We start from the raw sequence: 21,342 nt of genomic DNA, 5'->3' as shown, positions 1-21,342 counted from the left end.
TCCATTTCTTTAACAAACAAAAATAAAAATGCCTATGGTTCTACCCTCAGGGTCTGTGCAATTAAAAACATAATCAGGCTTCCTAGGGAGAATAACGGTCTCGAGGTTTCACAATTCTTCCCCTTCTAGTCCTAACAGGTGTTGCCGAAGCAGGTGGACTAGATCCCATATTATCTATTGAATCACCTAAAGAATCCACCCCATATTCATTATTTAATTCACTAACAGATTCTGTTTCAGATTCCTTTGCAACACTGGCAGACTCATCAACTTCCAGGGGTTTTAAGTGATCAACATGAACAATGATGCAGGTTGTTTTATTATCTCTCTGTATTTTGTAGGCGAGAGGAGATACTTTCTCCCGAACAAAATAAGGTCCAGTCCAACCCAAGCCAAGCTTCCGCCCAGCTGTTGGGGGATACCACCGCCAGACTTGCGAGCCTACTTCAAATTCCCTATGTTTGAGATTAATGTCATAGTTTCGTTTCTGGATTTTAGCTGCGTTTCCTAAATGCTCATTTGCAAATTCAAAATTTTCCTGCATGACTCTGCGCAACCATTCTACATATGCTACTGGACATAAATCTGGAGTGACATTTGGCGGACTTCCCACCATGACATCCAAAGGAAGTTGAATTTCCCGCCCTAACATAAGTAGATTTAGAGAGCAGTGAGTACTTGAATGAACACTAGCTCGGTAGGCCATTAGGAGGTATGGTAAGTGGTCATCCCAATCTAATGGTTCTTGGTGCGTATAAATAGAAAGCATTTGCCGAAGAGTCCTATTAAAGCGTTCGACAAGACCATCTGACTGAGGATGATATGGTGTAGTACGGGTTTTAGTTATACTCAACAGTCTACAAACCTCTGTAAATAAAGTAGATTCAAACTCACGGCCTTGATCCATGTGGAGTTGTCGAGGACAACCAAATCTACAAAATACCTCAGTCACTAACTTGTCAGCAACGGTAATAGCTTTGTGATTTGGAACAGCAAAAGCCTCTTTCCATTTAGTGTAGTAATCACCCAAGACTATGATGTATTCATTTCCATTCCTAGTTATCGGAAAAGGACCCAAAATATCCACTGCCATACACTCCATGGGAGCACGAATTTTAAATTGTTTCAGTGAGGACTTTCCCTTTCCTTGACCTGGTTTGCAACGTGCACAATACTGGCATAATTTACACCAGCGACGAATTGAATCGGACATGCCTGGCCAATAGAATCTACGTTTGATTGACTGCTGAGTTTTATCTCTGCCAAAATGTCCTGCTGTACGTTTAGTATGTAAATGACTGAAAACTTCTTCCCTGATAGCTTCTGGTGCAATAAGTTGCAAAAGCTCTCCACCTACATGCAAAGAACTTTTCCTATACAGTAATTGATTTTGAAGTGTGAGTGAATCCCACTGACCCCAAAGACACTTGGCGTCAGAGTTCAGATCAACTATGTCAGTTTTTAATGGTTTGTCAGCTGATGCCTTTAATCTATTCAGAATAGGACCGATACTAGGATCGTCTTGCTGCATTTTGAGCAACTCGTCTTTAGTCCAAACGGGTAGCCAATTAGATGTGTTTTCAGAATTGCCTATATTCCTACTTGTAGCTATATATATAGGTATTGCAATAGGATTGATCGTCTGGGTTTCCCGATCATGCCTCCCAACTTGTACCTCCCAATTCAAAACAGACTGATCAGATCCGGCTGAATCAGAGAACACAGCAGAGGATTCCTCCCTGCAGTCAATACAAGTTGTGTTTTTACATTTTCGAGTTGGTTTCCTTGACAACGCATCTGCATTTTTATGCTTTGTACCAGACCTATACTGAATATCCATATTGTAAGTCTCAATGACACTTAACCAACGTGCTAGCATTCCCTCTGGATCTTTGAAATTTTTAAGCCAGATAAGTGGTGCATGATCAGTTCTAAGCAAGAACCTACGTCCGTACAGGAAATGTCTATATTGCTTTAAGAAAGTGACAACGGCCAGAAGTTCATGCTTAGTGGTACAATAGTTTTGTTGAGCTTGATTCAGAGTTTTACTAGCATATGCAAGTACCCTTTCTTGTCCATCAATTTGAACCTGTGACAACACAGCTCCAATGCCATAAGCACTGGCATCGGTATCTAACACGAACTGACCTTCATCTTGGGGGAAAGCTAGTATGGGAGCAGTAACCAAGTTTTGTTTCAGCTTTTGAAAAGCATGTTCACAATCCTCATCCCACTTAAATCGAACATGTTTCCGGATCAACCTTGTGAGTGGCGCAGCAATGTTTGCAAAGTCCTGGACGAAATGACGATAGTAGCCAACTAACCCTAAGAAACTACGAACCTCAGACCTATTTACAGGTCTTGGCCATGATTCAATGGCTTTTGTTTTCTCAGTGTTACATTGGATACCATCCTTGGATACGACATGCCCTAAAAAAGCTACTTCTTTTTGAAAAAGCACACATTTTTGTGGTTTTAATTTCAATTTGGCTAATTTCAATTGTGTAAACACCAGTCTAAGATTTTCCAATGCTCCGGCAAAATCGGACCCAAAGACAATAATGTCATCCAAATAGCACAAACATCTTTTCCACTTGAGTGTACCGAGTACTCTGTCCATTAGTCTTTCGAACGTAGCCGGGGCATTTGTAAGTCCAAATGGCATCACGTTAAAGTGAAAAAGCCCAAAATGAGTGGTGAAAGCTGTTTTTGATTTGTCCTTTTTATCCATTTCTACCTGCCAGTATACACTAGCAAGGTCCAAAGTACTGAACCATTGAACCCCACTAAGATTCTCAAGTGTATCATCAATCCGAGGTAGCGGATAAGCATCTCGTAAAGTTACGGAATTCAGCTTTCTAAAATCAATACAGAAACGAATACTGCCATCCTTTTTTAGTAACCAGACACACAGGAGCTGACCAGGGACTGTCACTTGGTTCTACAATACCCTGTTTTAACATTTTGTCAACCTCTTCCTCCACTACAACTTTGCTAGCACTTGGTAACCTACGAGCTGGTAACTTTATTGGATGGGCCTCCCCAGTGTCTATCTTATGGGTCACCAAGTCAGTCTGACCTATGCACCAATCTATGTCAGCAAAGACCTCCTGGAACTCACTAACTAACTTTGCCACAGACTGTTTTTGTTCCGTCGAGAGATCAGCTGAACTAGCCTCAACTAAGGTTTGCAAGTGCTCAGGAAGATTGTTTTCGGTATAGGTTCCCTTACTAACAGGTAAGTGTTCCACTATCTGATCTACAGCATTCACTGTGCCCATAACTGATAATGGTTCCAAGTTCACCCCTTTTCCACTAAAATTCAGTACCGATATCACAAACTGCTCTCTGTCTGACCGAACCAAACTCCTTGCGACAAAAAGACCCTTATTCCGCCAGTACTTATTAGGTTCAATTACACCGACATGTTCTAACTGATTGGTATCAGCCTTACAAACTATCATTTTCTCGGAATGGGCTGGGATTTTGGTTCTTTCTATCACTCTAACTTGCGAACAGTTGTAAGTCTTCAGTTTGTGCAGTTTAATCTTGCCTTTGCAGGTTTTCAATTCCTGCTTAACAATTTTGATTTCTCCTCTATATTTCTCCAAAAAGTCCATGCCCAGGATTCCAGATAACTTGTCAAGGTCAGCAACCACAAAACTCTGTTCAAAACTTGAACGTCCCGAGCTAAACTGAACCATAAACTGCCCCTTGACATCTATATCCTTTCCATTAGCAGTAGTGAGGTTGATGTTCGTTTGGACGAGCAACGAGTCCACGAACTCCAACCTTCTAAAGTCAGCATGAGAAAGTAGAGAAATAGGTGAACCTGTATCAATCAAAGTACTACAATAGCCTTTGTTCAAAAGGATATCCATATACAGGCAATTAGGATCGCCCTGCACATTCCGAAGACTAATAGGTACTTTTTTCTGATCAACTGAAGAAACTTCTGTTGGAATACTAATATTTGGTAGGAGTGGAACTTGCTCCACTTGGCTCACAACCTCTAACTCAGCACATGGCCTCTTTATCGACTGACAAGTGGCTGAAGCAACGGCCTCTACTTCAGCCTCTATATGTTTTCCGATCTACCTTCGGTCTGCTCTGTTGGTGCTAAGTTCTTGGTTAATTTCGCCAGCAGTTTTGGACAATAGTCCCTAAAGTGGTCTTTCTCCTGACAATAGAAACAACCTTTTTGTCTGAGCCTAGACTGACCATTCGAACCCTCGAGAGTTTTAAACTTCTCTTCTATCAGTTTCAAAATGTCACCTAGTCCTACCTCACTGTTCCTTTTTTCCCTATGTTCTTGATCAGGTGAGCTTTGAACAACACTAACTTTCCCTTCTACAGGTTTTCTAGCCCTATTGCCTTCCATTGCTTCGTATTCTAGTGCGGAAGAAATGGCCTCATCCAGAGTGGGTGGATGGCTAAAGGTCACTTTCTTTTTCATTTCAAATGAGGTTAGCCCATTGACAAATTGGTCTATGATCTGCATCTCTAGAGCCATGTATGGCACATTCGGGTAAGCCAAAAGGGCTAGCCTACGCAATTGATAACCATAATCAGTGACTGATTCATCTTTTTCTTGCCTCTTGCCTCTTGCCTCTTTTTCGAAACTCACATCGATAGGCAACACTCCTTTCCCTGGGATTAAACCTTTGTTGAAGGACATTTCTGATGGCATTATAATCACCCAACTGCCCAAAGGTTAAACTGCTTAGCATCTTTTGAGCTGCCCCCCGTAAACTCATTGAGAGCTGTTGAGCCTTCTCCTGCTCATTCCAACCATTCCAGTTGGCGACCTGCTCAAAATGCACCATGTAATCCTGCCAGTCACTAGTTTTACCATCGAAAGTGTCAGGTTGTTTTTCCCTTCTAGTCATTTTAAAATTTCCGCTGGGTATTCTTTCATTGCCATCAGAAAGAAAACGTGAGGAGGTTCCTTCTCTGGGCCTACCATGTCTTCCTCCGAAATCAGGACAGAGTGTGCTATCCAACCTATCTACTTGTCGACTGCTCTGTGAAGAAGGATAAATGCTTCCTCCTACAATGGGGTTAACTCTATATGGTAACCTATCACCCTCACTAACATCTACTGGTATATCAAATCTAACAGACCTTCTGCTGTGGTCTACTGCTTGAGTACTCACATCCCTAGGTATAATCACATTCCGGTCCCAAAATGAGGGATAACCTGAGTTTGAGTGTGGGAACATGTTTGCACTGGATGCATTCATCCCTACATCTATCAATGTTTGCGACCCTGGTGTAAATCCACTCGGTCTAGGGGTAGAAGTAAATACTCCTGGTCTAGATGGAAGACCATGAAAACTATCTTCAGAGGGAGGTGACAAGAAACTGAAGTTGAACAAGTCAAAACCCTGTTCACTTGCATTCATTTTAACAAACTATCCTTTTTAAACTAATATCCCTAATTTAATTTCAATTAATTAATTTCAGTATAAATCACCAATACCACTACATCCTGGTCTCGGCACCAAAAATGTAACAGGACAGGCTTTGGGCACTTTAAGACACCATGACTTTGCGTTGTGTTTCTTTTATTCAGAAGATATTAATGCCGAAAATACTAAAATAAAGTGTCTATGGTCCCTCTGTCTGTCCTTTACAACCTCAATTCGTTGGATGTAGGGAGGTGATTCACAACAAAATATAATCAAGTTTCAACAGTTTATTACAGAAAAATAAACAAAACGAAAAAAACCCAACTGTATCAAAATATAAATACGAACTCAACAACAATTACAAATCAATCAATCAATCAATCAATCCTAATCAAAAATCCTACTTATACCCTCAAAATAAAACTCAAAAGCAGCCTAAAGCAAACCCCTCACTAACCCACTTTAACCCCTACAACATCCTTAACACAGTCTATGAAAACAAACCACCCGTTCAAACCTCCAAACACAATTGGTCTATGTAGCTACATCACATAGCTGACATTATTTCCTGCTTAAATCCACCCGTCCAACCCAGCTTTCTAACAATTTACCCAATAATTCTAAGTTGCCACAGAATTTAGATCTTTATTGCCTAAAATCACTAGGGATTGGAGAATTGTTCGTCCTCCGAACACGGTAATTTGGTGTGGTCTCCCTCACCTGTAATGATCTTCCCGATCATGCAAGACAATGAGAGCATTCGCGCCTATCTCTTATATACTCGCAAGGACACGTAACCTCTGGGTCAACACGTCTAAACGGTGCAGCCACTGGCTAATCCAGTCTGTCACCAACCAATCGGAGCGCTCTTACCATACGACCCACGACTGTAAACACTAAATCGGCATGCAGCCGACAAACGCACGTGCCCGCACGTGGGGCAAGATCTGAAACGTGCTGTCCCAAGCGAACTACATATCGGTAAGGAGCTATTAACCACGTAAATGCTACCATCTATCCTACATAATCTGAGGAAATTTCAATATTTCTACAGGAGTATCCTGAATTTGATGTTCTTTGGCTAACTAATCTTGACATACTCGTTGACCTGAATTGTTTTATAACAAGACCATGTTCTCCACTGAAGCATGGGTTTCCCAAAGGTCGAATATAAAACCAGTTCGGTTACTCTTTGCCAGGCACGATCCATTGATTTGTCAGCACCAAACACATCATCATAGGCTTATTATAACATATGTGAGTTATATATAGGAGTATATAAATGTGCAGGGAGTGGCAATAACACACAGAAAGTTTGAAAACAGTGAGTCCGATACACATTTCACCCAGGAAACACTAAAAAGAAAACACTACACACTACCACACAGGCAGAGTGAAGACACACATGACACAGGTTGAAGATAACACATGTCCCACTAAACACTTCCCACACAGGCAGAGTGAAGACACACATGACACAGGTTGAAGATAACACATGTCACACTAAACACTTCTCTCACAGGCAGAGTGAAGACACACATGACACAGGTTGAAGATAACACATGTCACACCAAACACTTCTCTCACAGGCAGAGTGAAAACACATGACACAGGTTGAAGATAACACATGTCACACTAAACACTTCCCACACAGGCAGAGTGAAGACACACATGACACAGGTTGAAGATAACACATGTCACACTAAACACTTCCCACACAGGCAGAGCGAAGACACACATGACACAGGTTGAAGATAACACATGTCACACTAAACACTTCCCACACAGGCAGAGTGAAGACACACATGACACAGGTTGAAGATAACACATGTCACACTAAACACTTCTCTCACAGGCAGAGTGAAGACACACATGACACAGGTTGAAGATAACACGTCACACTAAACACTTCTCTCACAGGCAGAGTGAAGACACACAAGGCATGGGTAGGAACAGATAGTCATTACAACTCGTCCCTCACTCAAACCCGCAAATCAATGACGGTGAACATTACACATCTCACACGGGCAGAATAAAGATAGTGAACACAACACGTCTCATACAGGGAGAATATAGATAGTGAACACATCTCACACAGGGAGAATATAGATAGTGAACACAACATGTTTAACACAGGGAGAATAAAGATAGTGAATACAACATATCTCATACCGGCAGAATATATATAGTGAATACAACATATCTCACGCAGGCAGTATGTCAATAGTGATAACAACACATCTCACACAGGCAGAATATAGATAGTGAATACAACATATCTCATACCGGCAGAATATAGATAGTGAATGCAACACATCTCACACAGGAAGAATATTGATAGTGAATACAACACATCTCACACAGGCAGAATATTGATAGTGAATACAACACATCTCAAATAGGCAGAATATAGATAGTGAACTAAACACCTCTCACACAGGAAGAATATAGATAGAGAATACAGCACGTCTCACACAGGCAGAATATAGATAGTGAATACAACACATCTCACACAGACAGAATATAAATAGTGAAAACAACACATCTCACACAGAAAGAATATAGATAGTGAACTAAACACCTCTCACACAGGAAGAATATAGATATAGATCACAGCACATCTCACACAGACAGAATATAGATAGTGAATACAACACACCTCACACAGGTAGAAGATAAATAGTGAATACAACACATCTCACGCAGGCAGAATATAGATAGTGAATACAACACATCTCACACAGGCAGAATATAGATAGTGAATACAACACAACTCACACAGGCAGAAGATAAATAGTGAATACAACACATCTCACACAGACAGAATATAGATAGTGAATACAACACATCTCACACAGGCAGAAGATAAATAGTGAATACAACACATCTCACACAGACAGAATATAGATAGTGAATTCAACACATCTCACACAGGCAGAAGATAAATAATGAATACGACACAACTCATACAGGCAGAAGATAAATAGTGAATACAACACATATCACACAGGAGAATATAGATAGTGAATACAAGACAACTTACACAGGCAGATGATAGATAGTTGAAGATAGAGGATATAATCAAACAGCCAAATACAAACCACATCGCATACAGAGAGAACAGCATACATCACACTGCATTGATGTATTACTTAACCCCTGACGAAAGACATGGAGTAATCATAAGGAGTGAACCACACTGCATTGCTGTATTACTTAACCCCAGAAGTAAGACATGGAGTCCTAAGGGGCGAACAACATTGCATTGCTGTATTACTTAACCCCTCAAGAAAGACATGGAGTAATCCTAATGGGTTAACGACACTGCATTGCTGTAGTACTTAACCCCTGAAGTAAGACATGGAGTAATCCTAAGGGATAACCCACGCTGCATTGCTGTATTCCTTAAACCCTGAAGTAAGACATGGAGTAATCCTAAGGGGTGAACCACACTGCATTGCTGTATTCCTAAAAACCCTGAAATAAGACATGGAGTAATCCTAATGGGTGAACCACACTGCATTGCTGTAATACCTAACCCCTGAAGTAAGACATGGAGTAATCCTAAGGGGTGAACCACACTGCATTGCTGTATTACTTAACCCCTGAAGAAAGACATTGAGTAATCCTAAGGGATAACCCACGCTGCATTGCTGTATTACTTAACCCCTGAAGTAAGACATGGAGTAATCCTAAGGTGTGAACCACATTGCACTGCTGTATTACTTAACCCCTGACGAAAGACACGGAGTAATCCTAAGGGATAACCCACGCTGCATTGCTGTATTACTTAACCCCTGAAGTAAGACATGGAGTAATCCTAAGGGGTGAACCACACTGCATTGCTGTAGTAATTAACGCCTGACGAAAGACATGGAGTAATCCTAAGGGGTGAACCACACTGCATTGCTGTAGTAATTAACCCCTGAAGAAAGACATTGAGTAATCCTAAGGGATAACCCACGCTGCATTGATGTGTTACTTAACCCCTGACGAAAGACATGGAGTAATCCTAAGGGATAACCCACGCTGCATTGCTGTATTCCTTAAACCCTGGCGTACAACATGGAGTAATCCTAAGGGATAACCCACGCTGCATTGATGTATTACTTAACCCCTCAAGAAAGACATGGAGTAATCTTAAGGAGTGAACCACACTGCATTGCTGTATTACTTAACCCCTGAAGAAAGACAGGGAGTAATCCTAAGGGATAACCCACGCTGCATTGCTGTATTACTTAACCCCTGAAGTAAGACATGGAGTAATCCTAAGGGGTGAGCCACACTGCATTGCTGTATTACTTTACCCCTGAAGTAAGACATGGAGTAATCCTAAGGGGTGAACCACACTGCATTGCTGTATTACTTAACCCCTGAAGTAAGACATGGAGTAATCCTAAGGGGTGAACCACACTGCATTGCTGTATTACTTAACCCCTGAAGTAAGACATGGAGTAATCCTAAGGGGTGAGCCACACTGCATTGCTGTATTACTTAACCCCTGAAGAAAGACATGGAGTAATCCTAAGGGATAACCCACGCTGCATTGCTGTATTCCTTAAAACCCTGAAATAAGACATGGAGTAATCCTAATGGGTGAACCACATTGCATTGCTGTATTACTTAACCCCTGAAGTAAGACATGGAGTAATCCTAAGGGGTGAACCACACTGCATTGCTGTATTACTTAGCCCCTGACGAAAGACATGGAGTAATCCTAAGGGGTGAACCACACTGCATTGCTGTAGTAATTAACGCCTGACGAAAGACATGGAGAAATACCAAGGGGTGAACCACACTGCATTGCTGTATTACTTAAACCCTGAAGTAAGACATGGAGTAATCCTAATGGGTGAACCACACTGCATTGCCGTATTACTTAACCCCTGAAGAAAGACATGGAGTAATCTTAAGGGATAAACACGCTGCATTGCTGTATTCCTTAAACCCTGGCGTACAACATGGAGTAATCCTAAGGGATAACCCACGCTGCATTGATGTATTACTTAACCCCTCAAGAAAGACATGGAGTAATCCTAAGGAATGAACCACACTGCATTGCTGTATTACTTAACCCCTGAAGTAAGACATGGAGTAATCCTAAGGGGTGAGCCACACTGCATTGCCGTATTACTTAACCCCTGAAGAAAGACATGGAGTAATCCTAAGGGATAACCCACGCTGCATTGCTGTATTCCTAAAAACCCTGAAATAAGACATGGAGTAATCCAAAGGGGTGAACCATACCACATTTCTGTAGTACTTAACCCCTGAAGAAAGACATGGAGTTATTCTAAGGGCTGAGGTACACTGCATTGCTGTATTACTTAACCCCTGAAGAAAGACATGGAGTAATCCTAAGGGGTGACCCACACTACATTGCTGTATTACTTAACCCCTGAAGAAAGACATGGAGTAATCCTAAGGGATGAGCCACACTGCATTGCTGAATTACTTAACCCAAGGCAAAAGATCAGAAATGGGCCCCACTGGATATAAATAGATATAAGATAATGTCTTCTTACGTTTCCTATGATGTCAAACAGGTCACTCTCCTTCAGCAGCCCTTGTTGAAACCGCCTCAGTTTGGCAATTTGACTTCTCTTCACAGGCCTCTTGTGGCTTTCATCTTCTGATAAAATATAGAATGGCATTGTTGGTAGAAAGAAGAAGCTGAATCACATATATATAATCCTTATACAAATACATTGTATGGCAATTATTATCATTGGGATGTGGCACTCAAAGTTTGCTAAGGACAACACATATATTGGTCAACAACATGATTATCAAACTTTAACTTGACCATGTTTTGATAACCCATCACGCATTAATTTTGGCTTTCACGCACTGTGTATACGAATATTCTACATCAACAATGCTTGCTATATTAGTATGCTTGACAGTGTGATATCACAACTTAATGCTGTACGTGCTGCAGAGCATGGACTCGTTTCCAACCAATGCAGTCCTCAACGCAGCGGGAGGACGGGCTGCTGAAGACATCCGTTCATGCCGGCAAACAGTCCCGTAAGCCACACTAGTAAACATGTCAAGACAAGCAATGTGTTTTCAAGGAGATCTTCGTTCCTCCAGATCAAGTATCCCATACCATTGATTGGCATACACGGGCCCGTTTTGCCTGGTGTTAAGATAACTGGTCCCCTTTTTTCTTCTCTAGTTGAGTTCACAGAACCGACCCGTGAAGATCCGGGGTAGAATAGGTCTTCAGCAGCCCATGCTTGCTGTAAAAGGCGACTGGAATATTGCTGAGTGCGCCTTAAAAAAACAACCAACCAACCAACTTCACAGAACCTCGTGGTCGGGTGTTGCGCAATGGTATCAGGAGGCTAACGTTGCTAAGTGGGTCAGCTGTTCCCTTCAAAGAATGACATTTGCGATATGTACATTCATTATCATTGGTGACTACGGAAATCCTCATCATGTCAGCATTATGGACCAGTACTTGAATGATGACAGAATCGACCGTATTGTGTGGCCAGCTTGATCACCTGACCCGAGTCCATGAGTACATGTTTGGGACGTCCATTACACCATATCCTGCAGTTCCTGGATATAGACAGGTCCTGCTTAGTGTTGCCATTACACCACATCCTGTAGTTCCCCGATATATACAGGTCCTGCTTGGTGTTGACATTACACCACATCCGGCAGTTCCTGATATATAGAGGCCCTGCTTAGTGTTGCCATAACGCCACATCCTGTAGTTTCATAATATATACAGGTCCTGCTTAGTGTTGCCATAACACCACATCCGGCAGTTCCCCGATATATACAGGTCCTGCTTGGTGTTGCCATTACACCACATCCGACAGTTCCCCGATATATACAGGTCCTGCTTGGTGTTGCCATAACACCACATCCGGCAGTTCCCCGATATATACAGGTCCTGCTAGGTGTTAACATTTACACCACATCCTGCTGTTTCCTGATATATAGAGGTCCTGCTTGGTGTTGACATTACACCACATCCGACAGTTCCCCGATATATACAGGTCCTGCTAGGTGTTAACATTTACACCACATCCTGCAGTTTCATGATATATAGAGGCCCTGCTTAGTGTTGCCATAACAGCACATCCTGCAGTTTCCCGATATATACAGGTCCTGCTTAGTGTTGTCATTTACACCACATCCAGCTGTTTCCCGATATATACAGGTCCTGCTATGTGTTAACATTACACCACATCCTGCAGTTTCATGATATATAGAGGCCCTGCTTAGTGTTGCCATTACAGCACATCCTGCAGTTTCCCGATATATACAGGTCCTGCTTAGTGTTGTCATTTACACCACATCCAGCTGTTTCCTGATATATACAGGTCCTGCTTGGTGTTGCCATTACACCACATCCTGCAGTTTCCCCGATATATACAGGTCCTGCTTTGTGTTGTCATTACACCACATCCTTCAGTTTCCCCGATATATACAGGTCCTGCTTAGTGTTGCCATTACACCACATCCTGCAGTTCCCCGATACAGACAGGTCCCGCTAGGTGTTAACATTACACCACATCCTGCAGTTTCCTGATATATAGAGGCCCTGCTTAGTGTTGCCATTACAGCACATCCTGCAGTTTCCCGATATATACAGGTCCTGCTTTGTGTTGTCATTACACCACATCCTGCAGTTTCCCGATATATATAGGTCCTGCTTAGTGTTGCCATTACACCACATCCTGCAGTTCCCTGATATATACAGGTCCTGCTCAGTGTTGCCATTACGCCACATCCAGCTGTTTCCTGATATATACAGGTCCTGCTTTGTGTTCACATTACAGCACATCCTGCAGTTTCCCGATATATATAGGTCCTGCTTAGTGTTGCCATTACAACACATCCAGCTGTTTCCTGATATATACAGGTCCTGCTTAGTGCTGCCTTTACATCACATCATGCAGTTCCCCGATATATACAGGTTCTTGGACTGTCATGATCGGACAGTTCCTCATTTAGCTAAAATTCAGATGCTATTGGAAGGCATGGAGGCGGCGATCAATCAGATCAAAGTGGTCACACACAAACACACATTACTGACACCTGTCTCCGCGACCTGGAACACTCGATGCAGTTGTTTTCAGATTTTGACAACAGGCCTGAATGTCTTGTTTGATGGATAATCGCACCGAGCGGACCAGTCATCTAAATGATAATGAAAAATTATTCTTGGCTCGTTCTTGTTGGTTCCGCCAAAGTGGTAAATGTGCTTACATCTGCCTCACCTCCTCCCACATCAGGCTGACACAACCTGATATAACTGAAATACTGCTCGAAGTAGTGTTAAAATTCACTCACGGGTAGGATGAACATTGAGTATGATGAGTTTTACCTGGAGAAATCTCCAACTTGGATGTCTGGATGTGGGAAGGTCCGGGTCTGACCATCTCCTGCAATTATTTCAGATAAAGATATAAATATATGCACATACTTATTAATGAGAATCGCTCGCAATGTCAACAATCAGTTCAGTGTGAGAATGTATGTACACATAGGCACTATTGTGCGAGATATTGAAGTTATCAGAATTGTGTGATGTTTTGTGTGCCTTAAATTCGTTTACTGTGTGATATTATGCCATTATAGCTATTGTAAGCCATATTTACATTTTCACCTTATACACATTACTTTAAAAACATATTCATATGAATCAGAGTGGTGAGTTCTATATGTAACTTGAAAATGCTGAGCGCCTTCTTGTGTATGAAACACATACACAATACACACGTGTTACAGGTTCACTGTCAGCAGTGGGTTCATCAGGTTATACCTGTGCTCAACAATTTCGAACACCTTGTATGTATCATCACTAATTGATAGTGATTCATTAACTCATGCTTATGAGACAGACACAGCTTTTTGGACAGATTTCTTATGATTTTAGTGTTTTGTTGCTTTATTTAGAAGAAAGATTTGTTGATTGGGCTCATTGGCAGAGGAGAGGAGTGCCTCTCTGATCTTGATGAACAAATATGAACGCCGACTCACACTGATGACTTCCGGCAGCTCCACGTCGTACAGGGACAAGACATCCTGGTGTCTCTGTAGGTAGTGCACTTTGATGAACCACTCATGAGGAAGGTCTGTAGGTACAAGATAAGTCACATGACATGTTCTTGATAATTGTGGTTTAGGTTTAGGCGGAAATGTTCGTGGCCTGCATGTGCCATTTCAGTTCTATTTGTCTGTACAATGCAAGGGGGTTTGTACAATGCAAGTTGTCAAAGTGATGTGCGATGGCAAAAAAGCATCAGAAACACCACGAGTATTGATCATGTAATGCGAGCCACTATGAATCATCTGATGCGAGCCACTATGATTCATGTAATGCGAGTCTCTATGAATCATGTAATGCGAGCCATTATGGACCATGTAATGCGAGCCACTATGAACCATGCAATGCGAGCCACTATGAACCATGTGATGCGAGCCACTATGAATCATGTAATGCGAGCCACTATGAATCATGTGGTGCGAGCCACTATGAAATATGTCTCACGAATCACAAAGGATCATATGATACGAGAGACTCCTGATTGTGTGATATGAGTCAATATTATATCTGTGTGCATATCTGTCAGGTGTAGTTATGTTTATCCACAGATTCCAGCCGTCTGTGGCAACATGTTACAGAGAAGTATAACCCGTGCAATATTGTAATACGTACCACAGTACAGCAAATCAAGGTGTCGTTTTTGGAGGTCATGTTCCTTAAAATACACGGAAAAATCATTCAAACCATTCATATTCATAAACGTCGATAGTGACATATTGTTCTTTATCAAACTGTCTTTCTTTAGTCGTTGGTTATACAATTAGATTATGTAAAAAATAATGTGACAAATATATAGATATTGTTTATGAACCATTGGAACTTGATACGGGTGCACTTTGAATTTATCAGATGTGGTATAGAAAATTGTACCTCCTCTAAGGTCAGCAACCTCTTCTCTTGTTCGGCGATCTCTGCAATACCTGAAGGAGAAGTCCACATATAAACAGGGTCAGAGTGAGAGGCGCTGATACTGATGTCTGCTACATTGATACTGATGTCTGCTACATTGATACTGATGTCTGCTACATTGATACTGATCTCTGCTACATTGATACTGATGTCTGCTACATTGATACTGATGTCTGCTACATTGATACTGATGTCTGCTACATTGATACTGATGTCTGCTACATTGATACTGATCTCTGCAATACCTGAAGGAGAAGTCCACATATAAACAGGGTCAGAGTGAGAGGCGCTGATACTGATGTCTGCTACATTGATACTGATGTCTGCTACATTTGTGTGGCTAAGATTCCAAGGACACAACCACACACATTCTATACGTTCATAACACAAACACATCCACTGACAATGGGGAGGGACAATAGGACGTGTGACTGCACTAGGTCAAACCGTTTGACACCTGATGTCACAGTTTGTTGGGCTTAGATACCTCAGGGAATTTCCCCTCCCAATACCTTGTGTAAAGCCCACGTTACCATTATGGAAAACTGACTTACTACAGTCACAATACATTTTCGGGTCGAAACAGGAACAGATATTGTAATTAATGCTATGTAATATGCTGTTTACCCCCTGGTACATTCATTGATTCTCAACACTTTTAGTTCGGGCTTAGTGTTATATGGCATGTCACTGCGGATATTAGATCATTGATGTCTTTCAAGCCAGGAACGTTGTCTATACATGTCAAGCTGCACACTTTTAGTTCAGGCTTAGTGTTATATACCATGTCACTGCGGATATTAGATCATTGATGTCTTTCAAGCCCAGAACGCTGTCTATACATGTCAAGCTGCACACTTTTAGTTCAGGCTTAGTGTTATATACCATGTCACTGCGGATATTAGATCATTGTATGTCTTTCAAGCCAGGAACGTTGTCTATACATGTCAAGCTGCACACTTTTAGTTCAGGCTTAGTGTTATATGGCATGTCACTGCGGATATTAGATCATTGATGTCTTTCAAGCCCAGAACGCTGTCTATACATGTCAAGCTGCACACTTTTAGTTCAGGCTTAGTGTTATATACCATGTCACTGCGGATATTAGATCATTGATCTCTTTCAAGCCAGGAACGTTGTCTATACATGTCAAGCTGCACACTTTTAGTTCAGGCTTAGTGTTATATGGCATGTCACTGCGGATATTAGATCATTGATGTCTTCCAAGCCAGGAACACTGTCTTCACATGTCAAGCTGCACACTTACATATTTGTGTCTCTGAAGCTCTCATGTCCCGTTCTTGACTTGCAGTGTAGTCATCACTCAACGTCCCCTGGAATGATATGTGATTTACAAGTCTGCAAGTTGTCCATTCAACAACATCGACTTTTCAGGGAATTTACTGCTATCAATTGACCAAAATCTGACACTGATCCTACCTTTGATATAGATGGCTCTTCAACTTGACTGCTATGAGACTTATCCATATCTGAGGAAAATGAATACTTTGTTGTTATCAAACATATGACAGTTATTGTATACACATAAACATAAATATATAACATAGTGTCATGTTTTGCATCGATGTCTTCATGAACTAAGTTGAAAGATGATCACGATGCTTTAAACAGACTAAGAACATTTCTTAATTTGAATAACCTGGCAAACAGGCTATGACTTGCTCTGGATAAATTGGACCGATATAAAAAACACACGTTGAAATTAAAACGTTGTCGCTAAAGTACTCTTGTTGTAAGCATTTCATTTTTGTACTTTTCGTTATATCATCAACGTTTCATATTCAGTTTTGGAAACATAAGGCGAATATGTTTATATCCATTATGCCCCATTAAGAAATGCGTGCACTTGGACCTGTTCTATACAGTCAATGCCCCTGAGTCCAAAACTCAATGATACGCTGCTAGCTGACTGATACCTTTAGCCATCTTAATAGGGTGGTGTTACTACGAGAACACCACAGGGAGCAGTGCCTATTATTGGATACATTGCATGGGGTTTCCATTTGTTTGAAAAAAATACCACAGTTGAAAAATTCCCCAAACTTAAAAATCAGTTGACCTTTCGATTGATAAGTGAGGAAGTACAAATGGTTCATGAGTTCTGCTATGGAAATGAAGCCTTCATTAAATTAGAATTTGAAAGATTTTCCCTTAAAAACATTCCAGAATAGCAAAAGACACCAGTTCAAGCCTTGACTGATATCTGTGCAATTTGTGCTCATGAAAGCCGAATAAAATATATACTTCAAACTTTTCTGTGATATCTGTGAAAAGTTTGGTACAGAAATATTGAATGATCTTTGCGTTTTCGTCCGGAAACAAAACGTGACGGACGGAAGGCGGGACGAACAACACTCAATCCTGTGTCCCCCGCGGGGAATATTACATCAGCAAGAACGAGAACAACCAGACTCACTTTCGGCCCTTTTCATCATATCCTGGAACTGAGAGAAAAGAGTTTGTTGGTATTGTAGTAAAAAGATAACTAGTCCATTCATTAATAACTGTAAGATATAACTGTTAATTATATTGGGCTATTAAGTGTCAAATGCAATCTGGGTCTAATTGTCTGCTTCTGTAGAGTGAGAGCTGTCGGATGAGATTCGAAGAACAGAATATTAATCCACTATATGGTTACCTGTATTGCCATCTGCCCCACGCCCCCTGTCTTCGTCTCTTCTTTCTCTTTGTCTCCGGAATCTTTAAGAGAATTTGCAATCATCACAGACAAAATGTTTACAGAAATAGAGCCAGGTTTCATGTTTTGAGTCCATTACGTTTCAGTTTAACATATGTTGATTTGTTGAATAATAGTTGCTAATATTATGTTATAGGTTTATCATCAATAGATGTTAATAAGTTGCAAAATGATTTAAGATTGTCACCTGTGTCACCAAAAGCGGCAAAAGTTAATTTGATTATTAACTAATACTGTAAATCTTGAAATTAATGCGTCTCTAACTTAATACGATTAATTATAGTAGATTTTTGAGCACAGCCATGGCCAATAACCCCATAGCCAACACGTTAGCTACACCACACACCTGACCCATGTCAATAATCCTGTTACATTCCACACCTGGCTCAAACTAATACCTTCTTCATGGCAGCTACATCTTACATAGGCCACATAAATAATACCTACACTGTACTCTAACCGTGATATGTCAATATCCGCTAGGACCCATCTGCATCCTACATTCAGCCCACGTACATGACCTTGAGGTGTCAGCTGCAGACTCCATCTAGCCCATGCGAGTATACCCTACACGTCAGCTGCATCTTAGGACAGGCGAACGATAAATACTCCCCACATGCCAACTGCATCCTGCGCCTAGCTTGACATTAAACACTACATGCCATGAAACTACATTTTGCAACGAGTCCACGGAAATCATTAAACTGTTTGAGGACCACAGGAATACAATTGAAGAAAGTATTTCTTACACAGGGACAATTCAAATCAGACTCATCGGCTGGATCGAGTAAAATGTATACTTAATATATCATTTTGAGATCATATAAACCTCTGATATTTTGATCCATCTAGTTATACAATGGTACATAAGTACATCGAGACAACATATTCACAAAACAGACAACAGACCATGGAGCATGGTATCTTCTATGACATAGCTCTCACTAAAAGTTTGATAGAATTCAGTTCGACTCATTCCTTTTCAAATATATTCAAATATGCCAGAAAGCAGATCAGGCAAGACGATGGCATATAATAATAATCAGCCACGTTTTGTCAATATTGTTTTGAATGACACATGATACAGATGTCAGAAGGAGTGTTTTGTTGTAAGGATACTGCATATTTTAGTCTTAAGTTCTTTTTAAAACAATGTCTGTCTGGCAGCAGTAATATCTGTGCTTTTAAAATTCAGACACTCCTAATCAATGACGATTATCGATGTGTTGATAATCACTTGATATCGCTTCTTTATATTTAAGAATTGATTAGGTCAATCAAAGATGTCCGCCTTGCTGTTTCTCTTCGCCACACCAACCTTATTTTTATTTTAAAAAACCCATGGAAATTATGTAACATAGATGATATCAGCAATGAATTTCATAAAATATTTAGATGTATATATTTCACAGGAAAAAGAAATGTGCCTTTTGCCAAAAACAATATTTCGTAAGACCAAATTTTAATTGTAATAAATTTGTAATTAATTTCTTTTCTAATTAATTGTTGTTATTCATTGTTGTTTAACGCCGCATTCCAGCTGTACAGCGGACTGTAAATAATCGAGTCTGGACCAAACAATCCAATGGTTGACATCATGAGCATCGAGCTACGCAATTGGAATACGATGACAAGATCCGAGAATCCTATATACCTAAATCGGGACATTTGATACATTGTAAACACTGTATGTAAGTAACGTACCCGAATCCTTGCATTGGTTTGACTGGGGAAGGAAAGATCGCACCCTGCCTTCAGATATATTCTAAAACAGAAGAAGCGGTTTGTATAAATGCAATGTGAATGTTTACATTGTGTTTCTATAATTTGCCAGTTTATATGCGAGAGGTGGAATGTGACTTCATTGTTACTACCTGTTGTGACGGCATCGTTGATACACTTCGTGGCGTAGGGGCGATGGGAGCTGCTTGTGGGACGTCCGCGTGTGGTTTCATCTGTAATTGCATGCAAGATAAACCAACATATTTGCATTCAAGGATGTATCATACGTTGGTTTGCCACATTGAGGACAAAACACAAAATTCCATGTTTCCAAGTGAATGAGGCAATCAGCAAAACTCCAGCTAAGTCAGCAATGTTTTATAGTAGACATGTGAAGGACATTTCCAAATTTGACACATCAGATGAAAATATGATGCAATTCCGTATTTGGACCTGTACCATATGTTAATGTTTTTTGTCAGGTGAACAATTGACTTTACTTTTCATGTGTTTGTGACAGGTGCCAACGGTGGGGCAGGATATGCTCACCTTTAGGCGAACACCTAGTGTCATTGCTATTTGATAGTGATTCATAAACACATGTACATGATATAGTCGGAAACGTACAATCGACGCTGCTTTATGTAGAGATTTCATTTGGATATGGAAAGGGTTCTGTTGCTTTATTTACTTTTTTAGCCTTGACCAGACAAACCAGGACTGAAAGCATGTCAAAGTAAGACCAGCTCTAGGTTTCTGTTGCATGTGCGTGCCAGTGAATCACTAATTCTATGAAGATTAATGAAAAACACATGATTACCATACCCTGCCTCCCTCTGAAATCCCCGACCTTGGGAAGAACAGTAACTATATCCTCCTTACCACTGAGTCATCCCCTTTATACACGTCCACCAGATTTGCAGGAATCACCTCGTCATCTGATAAATACAGACGATTTTGTCATTTCATAACATCCATAACACGCATTGATACAAAGCTAGTACTTCTACACCAACTATATGATAAGTAGAAATGAACTCGAGAGTTCGACAAGAGGATTAAATTTGTTATACCCTGTCTTTGGAGAATACTCAAGTCTGATATGTCAATAACAGATACCAAACGTTACATGTCCACCTCATCTTACGTCCCATTGTACCATCTGTTTCATATTTAGATACAGGCATACAGATTCAGAGTGACAGAAAATAAGACTGCATGACAAGAGGGACGACTTCAACTTTCCAATTTTTAACTTTCCTTTTATGTCAAGCAATATTCCAGTCTTTGACATCTACATCCAACATCCATATCCCAACTATTGAGTGAGTTGGTATGGTTTCACGCCACTTTTATTTATATTCCAGCAAAATAATGGCGGAGAACACAAGTAAAATGCATAATAGAATTGAGGTTCAATCGAGCATGCTCTTTCAGCGAAGATTTCAAAGAGTGTCATACGACCTTTGCTCAGAAGTGTTCATCATGGTTACAACATTCAAGGCCTT

General features: G+C 40.7%; 1 protein-coding gene across 4 annotated transcripts in view; it reads right to left on the bottom strand.

The window, feature by feature from the left end:
* Positions 1–21,342, bottom strand: part of LOC124113164 — a 145,552-nt gene that overhangs the window by 42,411 nt on the left and 81,799 nt on the right. For all 4 annotated transcript variants that reach the window (XM_048390513.1, XM_048390514.1, XM_048390512.1 and 1 more), the window contains 12 exons: positions 20,717–20,772; positions 19,987–20,067; positions 19,817–19,877; positions 18,053–18,114; positions 17,831–17,858; positions 16,834–16,883; positions 16,661–16,727; positions 15,355–15,404; positions 15,097–15,139; positions 14,418–14,512; positions 13,762–13,819; positions 10,937–11,043 (listed from right to left, as the gene is read on the bottom strand). In XM_048390513.1, coding sequence (XP_048246470.1) covers positions 10,937–11,043; positions 13,762–13,819; positions 14,418–14,512; positions 15,097–15,139; positions 15,355–15,404; positions 16,661–16,727; positions 16,834–16,883; positions 17,831–17,858; positions 18,053–18,114; positions 19,817–19,877; positions 19,987–20,067; positions 20,717–20,772 — 758 coding nt within the window. The remainder of the gene's footprint in view (positions 1–10,936; positions 11,044–13,761; positions 13,820–14,417; positions 14,513–15,096; positions 15,140–15,354; positions 15,405–16,660; positions 16,728–16,833; positions 16,884–17,830; positions 17,859–18,052; positions 18,115–19,816; positions 19,878–19,986; positions 20,068–20,716; positions 20,773–21,342) is intronic.

This window comes from Haliotis rufescens, unplaced genomic scaffold (assembly GCF_023055435.1).
Source record: "Haliotis rufescens isolate VD_foot unplaced genomic scaffold, xgHalRufe1.0.p SCAF_9, whole genome shotgun sequence".
NCBI lineage: Eukaryota > Metazoa > Mollusca > Gastropoda > Lepetellida > Haliotidae > Haliotis > Haliotis rufescens.
The sequence above is the reverse complement of the archived record's forward strand: the minus strand, read 5'-3'. Positions and strand labels throughout refer to the sequence as shown.